At 40.3% G+C, this 12,628-nt stretch overlaps 1 protein-coding gene and 1 long non-coding RNA gene across 4 annotated transcripts; one reads left to right on the forward strand and one right to left on the reverse strand.

Annotated features, from left to right (window-relative positions):
* Positions 1–3,179: 3,179 nt before the first annotated feature.
* LOC117538712 (target of EGR1 protein 1-like) lies at positions 3,180–4,890 on the reverse strand. 3 transcript variants are annotated; one of them, XM_034204613.1, is made up of 3 exons: positions 4,505–4,890; positions 4,315–4,408; positions 3,180–4,202 (listed from the first exon to the last, which is right to left on the reverse strand). In XM_034204613.1, the coding sequence occupies exons 2-3, from the start codon at positions 4,363–4,365 to the stop codon at positions 3,411–3,413; spliced, it is 843 nt and encodes a 280-aa protein (XP_034060504.1). In that variant the 5' UTR covers positions 4,366–4,408; positions 4,505–4,890; the 3' UTR covers positions 3,180–3,410. The 3 variants fall into 3 exon arrangements, with proteins under 3 accessions (XP_034060504.1, XP_034060505.1, XP_034060506.1); XM_034204614.1 differs by having other exon boundaries at positions 4,488–4,890; XM_034204615.1 differs by having other exon boundaries at positions 4,298–4,889.
* A 1,814-nt stretch (positions 4,891–6,704) lies between these two features.
* Positions 6,705–12,628, forward strand: LOC117538708. The gene is made up of 7 exons (XR_004567896.1): positions 6,705–6,904; positions 9,710–9,793; positions 10,013–10,095; positions 10,271–10,443; positions 10,885–10,954; positions 11,705–11,863; positions 12,312–12,628. It is a non-coding gene; the product is annotated as an uncharacterized LOC117538708 (long non-coding RNA).

Below are 12,628 nucleotides of genomic sequence, written 5' to 3' on the forward strand. Positions count from 1 at the left end.
ACTGCAGGCCTCCTCTGGCGGGCAGAGACTCTCCTTCCTGTCTGGTTGTCCTGCGGGAGGACGGGCACTCGACCCTGCAACAACACACACTCATGTTAGGATGAGGCTCTACAAGTACATGCAGGATGGACCTTTTTCAAGTATGTTGTCATGTCGTAGTATACAAATCAAATGTGTTATAGTTTTATGTGCTGGAAGATTAACTTGCCAAAGATGGATGTGGTTGTTGGATAAAAATCATAAATGAAGAAACATGAAACATAATCAAAGTCTGAAAACCTCCTCAAGACGAGACAGGTCCGGTAACAAAACAAGAGCCACCTTTAGGCCCTCATGTCAGTTAATATTGTGCTTTAGTGACACATATGTGACGTGATTACAATGTTATATAATAAGCATATGTCTGTTTATTGTTTGAACATATAATATTGCACATGTATATGATGGAAATAATGCTAAGTTAAAGTGAGTGACTTTAATTAGCTTGATTCAAAGTTACAATATGAATGTATTTCAGCTTGAAGCTGGGTGATATAGCCTAAAAAGTTAATATAAATGATTTGTATTAGATACAACATTTATTTGTTAATATTGTCATATAGCCTAGTTTTGATGAATGCATGTGTATTTTTGGTAGTTTTTAATGCAAAGATGTATTAATTGAGTCGTCACAGTATACTTGACCTTAATCTGATAGTTACACTGTTTAATGGTAGGCCTACTTATCGTTACAGGAGACTAAATGATTTGATAAACATCAGTAAACTGTGAGGTTTCTGAAAATGTCGACGGCAAAGCACATTGGAAACAACGGGGACTTTCAACGTTATGAAATCTTACATTTTCCATAATTAAAGTGTGTTTTCTCGCTGTAATAACTCTCAGGGGTTCTCTGACTCTTGTCGGGATGTAAAAAGACTTGAGAAGAAGCGATAATTTGGCAGAATCGTCGAGTGAAAGCGGAGAAAATATTTTCGTGACCGTCTTCAGGTAGTTTTCAGGTTGTTATGGTTTAAATATTGATCCGATATTGACGCTAGTCCTGCGTCAAACCATAGCAACCATGGAATCCTCTACGTCCATTTTGTAAACATAAATATTGAATCTGTAGATATATAACTGGTATTAAACTGGAAATGTATAACACGCAGCTTTCAGTTTGCTAGCTTAGAGATAAATCACAATGTGCAGCAGAGACAAATATCAATACATGGTTTATCGTTATCTTGAACCTAAAGACGAAACCTCTATGGAAAGAAATTATGAAAACACTTGTTATTGAACTATTAGTGGTTGGCCTACGTACCTGTTGATGTTGTTGTTGGTCTGATCATTACTCAAATACAGCAAGTTGAGCTAATGAAACATCTGATCTCAAATGTAAAGTACAATCAGCCTGAGATGAAGTCCATGTCTTCATATGAATTTACAGATCTGAATGCTTCCAGTGTCTGATATAAAACGTGTTTAACTATAAATATATAAATGCTTACGTGCTGTGATTTCATTGCAATCATCATGTAAAATATAAACTAGACTTTGTTTATATGTTCCTCTGAGTGAACCATACTGTGGCAACTGGACACAAGGACCTGTGTTTTGTTAAGTAGAACATTAAAGACAGAGTTTGTCTCTTTCATGATTGTTTTTTTGACAAAAGTTTCATGTGAAGATTTACACTAATTTAATCTCTGTACATTGCCTTTTTTTGATATCACAGGGCAGGGCTCTTCCTGGGTGTATGGCCTTCCTGAAGTGGGACAGGAGACAACAAGAACAACACAACCAGTGTGATCCACAGCGGTCAACACCTAGCACCCCATTATATACACGTGATTGCTTTGATATTGAATTCAATGAAAACACCTCTATTAAATAATCCTGTGTTCTGTGACATACTTTACCCTCAGTGATGTGTTCAAGCTGAACTACTTCCAAACAATGTTGTCACCAGGAATCTGTTTCAACTGAAAGTATTTGTAACAACAAACAAATGTAATTCCTTCTCCATCACACAAACAGAAACAAGAAAATATGTGTCCAGAGGGTGGCGCCAGAGGACAGGCTGAGTTACTAAAGACCAAATGGTTTATCCTGTGAAGGAGCTATACACCAACTTTCACTGTAGTCAGTTTGCAAACATTTAAAAAATAAAATGATTATCAATCTTGTAGTTCACAATAAAAATGAATGTATCTACAAACAAAAACGTTTTAAAAACGTATTTAAAATGGGATGTCAACTTGTGAGTGTGGTACAATTGGTGCCACACTGCTGATATATTAACTATTACTTCCATGGACAGTCGATTCAAAAATGATGTGCTGGTTATAGCAAGGGGTTATATTATGGCATTTTGTTTTAATCATCCTTCAAGATAAAACCAGTATAAGTAAATAATGAAATAAAGACAATGATCATTTTTAAAGAGCATACATTTATTTTTTCAAAAGGTAACTCCTGTAAAAGGTAATTATACAAACATCTAAAAATGAAGAATGAATGCAAATCAAGAATCTGGCTCTTTCCAGAGAAACTTAAGAAACAATACCTGGCTTGATCAAAACAGCTGCCACTGAATTGCACTTTATTACCGTCTTTAATACTATTAATAGTAGGTACAAATGTACAAAAGTCTTACAAAGAAATAAAAACAGTATAGAGCATGAGAAACAGACTTACATTTCAACACTGCCAGACTGAAAGGTTGTTCCACAAGCAAACTGACCCCCTATTCCATCATTCTTAAAACATGGCAAATGAAAATCAACACAAAATCCTGGTTCCCTAGTTAGGGATTACTCTTTTAAATCCATCCATCCTGAGGGGGGGGGGGGGGGCATGGACCAAATTCCAAGCCAATCTATTCAATAATTGTCAAAATGTGTCACTAAAAACAGAAATGGTCAACCTCATAGTGACAGAGGAAGGGGATCTACCCATCCCTCTGGGGTTCAGCACTGTCCATCAAATAGTTGAGCCAAACTGTTGGCAGGCTAAACAATTATTGATATTGAACCTGCACATGTACATTGGAGTTGTAACTAGTAATTGACCAATCAATAGGTGCATCCAGAGAAAAAAATACCAACTTCTTTGATTATTGATGTATCCTTTAAGTAATTATCCATGGAAAAAATGCCAGAAAATGCAGTTTTTAGATCTTGGCTTTTCTCTGTTAAATATTATATTAAAGTCAACATCTTTGGGTTTGGACCATAGGTTTGGACTCAACAAAACATTGAATCACTTGGACTTTGAGTCTTTTGAGGTTGTTCCTTTTTTATTATTTTTGGACAATTTATTGAACAAACAGTTTATCGTAAAAGTAATCTGCAGATTACTAATTAAAATAATAATTAGTTGCAGCCCTAATATAAACACTTAAATACTGTGTTCAAGTGTGGACACTACACTTTCTTTCCCCAAACCATCTCCATCTTCGCCACATGGGCCTTGGATGATTTGGAGAAGGTGCTTTTAACCACGTTGAGAGGAGCAGATTTACCGCTGAGGTAGACCTTATTGAGACACGAAGGAACCCAGGACTCCTCTTCCTCCTCCTTCCCTACAGCTTCCACTCCTTTCTTCTTGTTCAGGGTACATGAATGGGCAAAAATGTATCCCGTCATAAAGGCGTCGAACCCGGCACGGTGCGATCCTGAGTCGGCGTTCTTCTTCTGCTCAGTCTTGGACGATTTCTCGCTTAATTTTTCACTTCCTCCATCTTTTGTTCTGCTTTCTTCACCACCATTTGTGTTGGTTTTTGCGTTGTCATCAGTAGTGGGTGTTATTTCAAGTGTGTTGTCTTGGCTCACTCCGTTCCCCTCGATGTCTGTTTTCTCTCGTTCATTCTGTTGGGTGTCCATTAGAGACCCTTTTTCTGAGGATGACTCGGCCCCTTGCTTCTCATCTGGCGTTTCTTGCAGATCCACCGCCATGTGGGGGATTTTGTGTTGAGGGGCACCGTCTTCCGCTGCCTCGCCTTTACCTTTCCTTTTTTCTTTACGTCTCTTCCTCTTAGGCGGTGGCTGCAGGAGAAACTGGTGGTGGTTGCTGAGATGGGGTGGGGCACTCTTAGTTCTGGCGATGAGCAGGAGGGGTGGTGAAGGTGGAGGATGTGGAGGAGGAGGAAGCATCTCTGGAACAGAGCTGTTGTAAAAGGAGTTGTCCTCAGGGCCCTGAAGCAGCTCCTGGTAGATCTGGAAGTGTAAGGTGTTGCATTCAAATATAATTCATCACCGAACTTCCATTAAAAATCCCAATACACTCAGAGTGTTGTTAAGAAATCTCATACTGCTATACTGTACGTACAGTGGAGCTCTCTCGTTTCATGAAGGCATCATCACAGTCAGTCAGGTTCATGTTGAGGAGTGTGAGCTCAGTCTTTCACAACGTTTGAAAACACCTGTGAGAAGAAGAACAAGTGAACAGAATGTAAACAGAGAGCCAGCTTTAATAACACAGAAATATGTTTGCATATTAACTGAAGGACTATATCTGCGTGTGTTTCTCTGGTCCTTGCTGTTCCACTCAGGTCTCCACATGGCAGTAGGATAACATCTGTGCAGGTTTCCTTATAGAGGCTGTAGGTGGAGGTTTGGCCACAGCTTTCTGTGGGGATCTTCAGGGGGAGTGGTCTTCTTCAGGTGGCTGAAGGTGGAGGTTTGACCGCAGTGATCTGTCAGAGGGCATGGCGTATATAGAGGATAAGAAATATATCCACAGAGACCTGAGAGCAGCCAATGTCCTGGTGTCAGAGAGTCTGCTCTGCAAAATCGCTGACTTTGGACTGGCAAGAGTTATAGAGGACGACGAATACTCTGCCAGAGAGGGTATACTTTTTCTGTTTGAATGTCCATTGTTATTTTTCAGTATTTAGCTGACTCCCAGGGGGATAATTTTGAAAAACCTAAAATAAAAATCGAAGTAGAATTGATGAACTATGTGTGTTTCAAGAGCCAGACTTTTGGTTTCAGTTGCCAGTTCCTCTACTTTTTCAAGCTAAAATAAACCACTCAGTGACCAACATAGGTTTAAACCATTCTTTCTCCTTTCATACTAACACCAGTCTAGTGTGTGAAAATGTATCTACACTGTAAACAATTACCAGCATTTCACAACATTTAACAGTATTATTTTACAGTGACATATTGTAATCAAGGCCCCCTGTAATATCCCAACAAATACATGTAAAAAGGACTGTATCCTTGTGATTTCACAGCATTTAACTATTATTTCACAATAAAATACTGCAATCAAAATCCTCTGTAATATCACATCAAATGTTGTAATATCACGACAACATTGTAAAAATTGCAAGGATTTCACAGCATTTAAGAGTATCATATTACAGAGAAATATTGTAATCAAAAGCCCCTGTAATATCACAACAAAATATCTATAAAACAGTAGAATTGGATTTCACATTATTTAACTATTATTTCACAGTAAAGCACTGTACTCAAAATCATCTTAGCACAACCATGATAGACTGTATATAAAGAGCACAACTCATTACTGTAACATTTGAATTGTGCACTATTGCACATGTGCAGAATAGACTATTCTAATCGGCGTGTGTCCTGGCAACCCTGTCTCCTAAAAATTACGTTCCCACAGAACTAAACTGCATTCTCAATTACGTTTAGCTAGAAATGTATTTTTACAACGATTCCAGGGATGCCTGACTTGAGTTTCTAGCACCAGGGAAAGTGGAAAAAGTGCCCCAAATCAGCGTCTTAATTTACCCAGGGCCTAGTGCTTGGCTTTCGGCATGAAAATTCAGGAAACTCCCCTGAGTATTTTATTACATATCTCAACTTTGGAGAGGAGTTGGGGGACAAACGACACATCAAATCACATCTCCACATCAAACCAAAGCTAACTAGAATACTCTTGTCTGCCTAGCATGCGGGAAAATTGGCGTGCTCTGTCACCACAAGAGCGAGAGTGAAAGCGGCATAATGGAAGGCTTTGTCCCGTTTTAAGCCGTAACGTTTGACATTCGGAGCAGCAGAGGGATGAATCTGCATGTACTCTTCGAGGCGATTCCAACGACACCAAGCTCAAAGCTGTCGGACCTTCATTTGTGCCGTCTAGAGTACTGAGAGCCATGAAAACATGACCTTTAACCTTAGTTTGAGACTTGGTTGAAGGTCACCGCGGCCCCAAATTTTGCAAGCGGGTTCCACACAAGTGAAGCAACACACTCTCAAAGTCTCGAAGCGCCAAGCACCTTTTTTCAATTTTTTTCAATTTTCTCTCCCTCCCTCACCAAAGGGTGTCCAATCTTTAGCTCTAGACAGGATTTTGTGAGAGTTTGACATTAGATTGAAAAAAAAATGTCTGGGTGAGTTACGGTTCCCATATTTCATATTTCTTATCTGGGCCCTATTTAGAGGCCCCTGGTGAAAAAAGTATCTTTCCAGCCCTTTCCAAAGTCAGGTTATTAAAGATGAAAGATTATTCAACAAAACATTTCAATAACGTGCTTTAACCACTAGGTGTCCCTATCTACCAATTGGATCAAATATATAAGTCAGCCGAATTAGTGTTGATACTGAAAGGAGACGTATTGTGTGAAAATAAATGGAATATGTTGTTTAATTGCTGATATATTTATATTTATTTTATTCTGCTGAGAAAGTTGAAGATCACATACACGCCAGAAAAAACGTCATTTCTGGATATTTGTCCACTGGTTTGCCTGTTAACCGTAGGTGTCACGTTTGAAGGGACGAAACGGAACGTCATCGCTCGAACGGCCAATCATATCGCGCATTGAGGAACCCAAAGCCTCCTAACAGAGATGCCTCGATCCTTTCGAAAATTCGCACGGAGGCAACAGTCAAGGTGAACATCTGTGAGTTTCTCCAAAGCGGTTACCATCGGTAAACAGCAAGTAAGTACTGCCCATGTTGGAGTTTTGAGGTTTTTACAACCCCACTCGGCTCCGCGTGTCGTTTTGACGAGTCCTGCTTAAAATCATAACAGGAAGGAAATCAGACAGAGAACACCCAGATACCAGTTTAAACAATCTGTTTTAATTATCAAAGGTAATAATGCAATGCACTATAATACATTACAACACCATATAATACAATATACTAAAATCATATTGTAATGTTTTAAGAAGTAGCCGGCCACTTCTGCCCTGGTTCGCGTGCTGCGGAGATCCTTCCGGTCCTGACAGCATGTGAAGAGAGGCCGAACTCAGGAATCGACAGAATATATACCAGAAGACAGAAGGAAGGGGTGAGGTCAGCTGGTCATCTTTTCAGGTCCTCTCATTGGCAGACGCAAAATATGCTTTGTCACAGTGACCCAGCGCTGGCCAGCAGAAAACCAAACGGGCCCATTTTACAACAAAACACATCTTATCACCCAAGTCATGTGTTTCTTTATGAAAGCCATACTTGTTGGGAATATAACAGTCATTATCCCATGACATCCTCAGAACTAGCTCACCAACAAGCCTAACTGTCTTCATCATGTGTAATCATCTCTGAACTTTTATTCACCCGAAGTAAGCTCACCCTTAGTCTAAAAGGACCATTGTCTCTCTTAACTGTGTGACTAAATTCTCAAGGCCTGCAGGATGCGCATAATTAACTTAGAACGAATTTAGCCACTATATCTAATGGTTAACCAAGAAAAACACTCAAAAGGGTAATCTTTTCACTCAAAACAGAACTCACAAGTAATTCTGCATTTTACCCCTCAAAAATAGCCTAAAGCACCCTTTTGATGAAAAGGGTAAAAGTGAGAGAAAAAGACTATTGCGCTAATCTACTTTAAAGAAAAAGGGAACATTGTTTCAGGAATCTATAAAAAACCTCTCTATATTTAAGAGGAAAAATGTATTGTGTTCCTTCAACTATTAATAAACAGGAATGTATATACCCACACATATATTTAGGGATAACATGATGCAATACACCTCTTATATATTGGTGAGATTAAAATGAATATACCAAAAATATGCTGCATCACATCTTCTGCATAATACTCTTCATAAACTTCTGCACCCATAATGTGGATTAGTGGTGGATATTATGTGCTTTCGATTGTGAACGCCAGTGGAGTAGTGTCGTGTTGGTTTGTACATGGTAGCGAATAGATAGCTAGCGTTAGCTAGTAACATTAGCTTGATAGCAGCCATGTCCACCTTCAAGCAGGTGGCCTTAACGTTAGCCTAGCTAGTGCTAGCCAGCGCCGTATATGGCTATGGTAGATGGCTCTGGTGCTAGCCAGCCAACTGTTGCTGACTGTTCCATTTGTTGGCAGAAGGCTTATGATGTATTCGAATGAAAGAGCGAACAATGAATACTTTAACCGGTAAGACTGGTATAATTGCCATTGGTATAAGCTAGTTAGCTTAGCATTGCTGCTAAGTTTGAATTCTGACGCCATGGTCTAACTAACTTACTAGTAGGTTAGCTGATGTTAGCTAGCTAATGAATGTTTCTTGTGCTTGGTGGTTTCATGACATTGTCTAATCAAATTAGACCTAATCTAAATCGGTGTCAAAGTTGGTAACGTTAGTTGCTCTTACAATGTTCTTGATGAATTCGTCACAGACCCTATTGCACATTGGTGTCACCACGTGTCATCACTAGGGCTGCAACACACGACTAATTTGAATCTATCGATTCATCGATTATTCGGATCGTTAAGGTTTTAACTGTACTACTCAGGGTTCGTACGGGTGCTTGAAATCCTTGAAAATGCTTGACATTTGACGTGGTGTTTTCAAGGTTAGGAAAGTGCTTGAATTTTGGAAATGGTGCTTGAAATTGAGATAAAGTGCTTGAAAATGTAAATGCTTTACTTTTACAATAAATTGCTGTCTGACTGAATAGTTCGCTTTTTAGATTAAAAGAAAAGAATTGCTTCGCTTCTACATAAAACAGCTCCGCTGCGGCCTTCCCGCGCTATGCGCGCGACCTGCAAGTGTTTGTGTTACGTGTGACCTGGGCATTCTGATGAGAGTGATAGATGACTGTGTGCCAGGAGGTTGCAGTTTCAACGAGCGTTGGCTAGCAGAAGACAAATACAAGCCATGGCTAAGACGAGGGTCAAGCCCACGAGTAGCCTCCTGCAAAGTTTGCAAAAATAACGATGCGAGAGTCTGCGCTGACGAGCCACATGAAAGGTACGCCGTAGTAGAGCATTTTAGATTAGGCTAACGTTGCATGTTACGTTTGTTTAAGCTAACGTTAGCTAGCTGAATAGCGATCTCGATTGAGGGATAATAATAATTGCAGGGGACAATCATTTCAGAGGAGCGTATCTATGTTAATATGTGCGTTACAGACGCCACCCTGTGGCGAGCAAAGTTTCAATCACTCAATACTTTCATCAACACTACTCTGGATGATAAAGGATTACCAAACTCTCTTGCCTCTTCACAATGTTTACAGATTCGCAATGTTTATAGGTTTGAAATGTTTATAGGTTATTGCAATGCGTAATGTTATTTCTCTGAAAACACAATTTTTTAAATCTTATTTTACTTCTATACTATTCTAGCCTAAATTAGCTTCTACTTTTACCTGCATTTTGTACACTGTCCTGTTTTGCACTTGTCCTGTCTTGTCCCTGCACCCTGTCCAATGTTGTCTTTATGTCAGTACCTATCAGCAACACATTTCTAGTATGTTGTAAAACTACATGGCGAATAAACAGATCTTGTATCTTGCTCTAGGCCTACTGATTGCCTGCCTGGTGTTGACCGACGCGACGAGGTGTATTGCCTAAATCCAATCCACGGATTGCTTCCTAGTTGGAGGTAGGCCTAGTATGCAACACAGACCGTAGTTTATAGACTGTGCATAACTGCAGTCCCCAGCTCCAGTGCTTCCCTCCATGAAGTACTGAAGCTCAGACATTTGTTACCTGTGCAGCACACCTGAGATTAATCACTTCATCCAATACTGTTTGACAGTACATTTATGTGAGCTTACCTCTCTTGCTTCCCTGTGGTGGTTTTTTACTGCCTCTATTCCAGATTTGACATCCTCGTGATCCTGGTGTGCGTGCGCCATCCTCGAGGAAATTGCTAGTGACTGTTCGAGTGTTGTTGCAGCTAAGGTAGTTAACATTTCGATATGATTGTGACTGCTGTCTCGTCTAAATGGGATGCTCGACTACCTGACCTTGAACACCTTTACAACATGCTCATGTTCATAATCTGCATGCAAACTGAAAAATTCCTTTTGTTGGTTGCCTTTGTAATTTCTCCTTTCTCTGGTCTCCTTTTTTCTAGGTCATCAGAGAGGACAGACCATCCTGCATTTCTGTCAGAAACTGGACAACCCGAAGATCAGGGAATTTCTGGCCAGCTATGATCCAGAGGGTTCGGAGAAGGCTGCCTGCATCCTCCAGCTCCTTATGGTCTACTTTAAGGAGCCTACGGAGAAACTGATGCTCGAAGTTGATGTAAGTTTTTTTAATTTATTTAAATATTTAAAATGCTAAACGAGTGATTACATTAGGGGCAACTGAAGCTCAGTTGGTAGAGCTGGTCGTTCATCGACCGTAGGGTTGGTGGTTCGAATCCTGGCTCTGACTGTCCGCATGTCGGAAGTGTCCTTGAGCAAGACACTTAACCCCCAAGTTGCTCCAAATGGGCCGAGCTGATCTGTGTTGAGCTGTAGTGCGCGGATTAGCTGTTGCCTTAGCATCACCCAGGCGGGGGCTACACATTGGTTTGCGGACGTCCATTTGTAAGCGCTTTGGGTGTCTTGAAAAGCGCTATATAAATGCAAGTAATTATTATTATTAGACCATTTATTATGTTCTGATTTACCTCTGACCAATGAACGATCTTCATCCTTGCATAATGTTAAATCTATGCTATTGTGTGTTACTTTGTTACAGACCTGTGCCACTGCTGCTGATGTAGTGAATACTGCAGCACTCCCAAGCACCCCCTGCTTGATCATTCAAGGTAATGTAATGTTCAGGGATGGGATTGTTCCTGTTTATACAGGATTTCCTGCTTTTCTGACCTGAATGGCTAGACTTCACTGCTGCTTTTATTCTAGTTATATAATTTCTCTTAGGACATCCCTGTTCTGCTCCACCATCGATGAGGTATAGGATACTGAATAGTTACTCTAAAGAGCTTAAGTGTTCCTTTGCATCAAGGGGAGAATCTGACTGAAGGCCTTCCATCTCTCCTGCACTCCATTCAAGTCCAGTCTGTGAAACGACACTTACGATATTCTGACGCCATATGTTTCAGCGATTCGCGTTAGTTAAAATCTATAGCCTGTTTCAATGATTCAGGGGTCTGACGAGTTGACATGTTCTCGTTCTAGCTGGGCTCGTAACCATCTACCCATAGAGGAATGAGGTTAAACCGTCTATCCATAAAGGCAGAGGGAGGAGGGCTAGGGAGTTGCTTTGTCGTTCAGCCAGATTCTCCTATCTGCACAAACACCTTTGATGCTTTTACAGTGACTGTTAAGTAGCCTACCTCACTGATGGTGGAGTAGAAAAGTGCTGTCCACCTGGAGGGTTCTGTGTCATGTCCTTGCATGCTCTGCACTGTATATTTTCCTGCTTTTTGGTCCTTGGCAATCATGAATGTTACTCGGATCTGGTATTGACATCTCCAGCTCAAGTATTATTTTTGATTGATTCTAGGAATGTACCTATCCACAATAACGCATGACGGGGTATCTGTTCATTTCAGGTGACACAATGAAGCCTTCTGGGTGGATGCTATCGAGGGACAAGTGGTAATGGGCCCACACCCATTTTTTTTGCATGGGCTAGCTGCTTTATTCAGCAGCTACTATGTCTTCAACCTCAAATATCCCGTTGGATCATGCACACTGGAGTTCATCCAAAGGTATTGTAACACTCAAACACATGATCAATGTCATCAGTAAGACTTGTCATGCAAATTTGTGTTTCACTATCTTGCTATTAAGTCCATGCCTTTCTACAGAGGCTATAAAGTAGATTAAATGCTTTGAGTATGAAGCCTGGAACCAAATATGCGAATTGGGACCACACCATCACTTGATGTTGCTGGGCTAGCTTGTTAAAAAATTGACATAATGGTTTAATTCACAATATAGTATGGCTTCAAAATTCAGATAAGTAAGTAAACCTTATGTTAGAGGTACCTGAGGCACTCTGCTAGGCTACAAATAATGTTATTGTGAGAGGATGATCCAACAGGTTTGTACTAGTAACAGTCGGTGTGGGAAAAGACACAGGTGAACACCTTGATAAATGCTGCCTGCAATACATGAGTGTATTTAAAACTGAAACTTATCTTTGCTTATTAACAGATGCTTCTTGGGCATCAACCCGGAGAAAGGCTCCAAGGCAAAGAAGCGAAGCTCCATTAACCCTCACGTGAGCACCCTTCACCGGAAGCTGATAGACTTGGAATGGTCTGCATAGACTGCATGGTGTGCGGGGACAAGTTTAGTGGGAAGCATTACGGTCAGTTCACCTGCGAGGGATTATTTGTTTAAAGGATCCGTTAAGGGTTCATCTGTTTTTTATGGATAGTTGAGGTGAACTAGTTCATGTTCCTGTTTGTTTACTCTGTTGTTTATTTTGTCAATAAATATGCCAGTGGGCTTCCATTGATTTTACCTCA

Source organism: Gymnodraco acuticeps, unplaced genomic scaffold (genome assembly GCF_902827175.1).
Source record: "Gymnodraco acuticeps unplaced genomic scaffold, fGymAcu1.1, whole genome shotgun sequence".
Classification (NCBI taxonomy): domain Eukaryota; kingdom Metazoa; phylum Chordata; class Actinopteri; order Perciformes; family Bathydraconidae; genus Gymnodraco; species Gymnodraco acuticeps.

Bases quoted from the DNA above. Each gene is read 5' to 3' on its own strand.
- LOC117538712 (XM_034204613.1), bottom strand. From the start codon at position 4,365: ATGAACCTGACTGACTGTGATGATGCCTTCATGAAACGAGAGAGCTCC. The intron at 4,203-4,314 runs GTACGTACAGTA...TTACACTTCCAG, and splicing joins TGAAACGAGAGAGCTCCACT to ATCTACCAGGAGCTGCTTCA.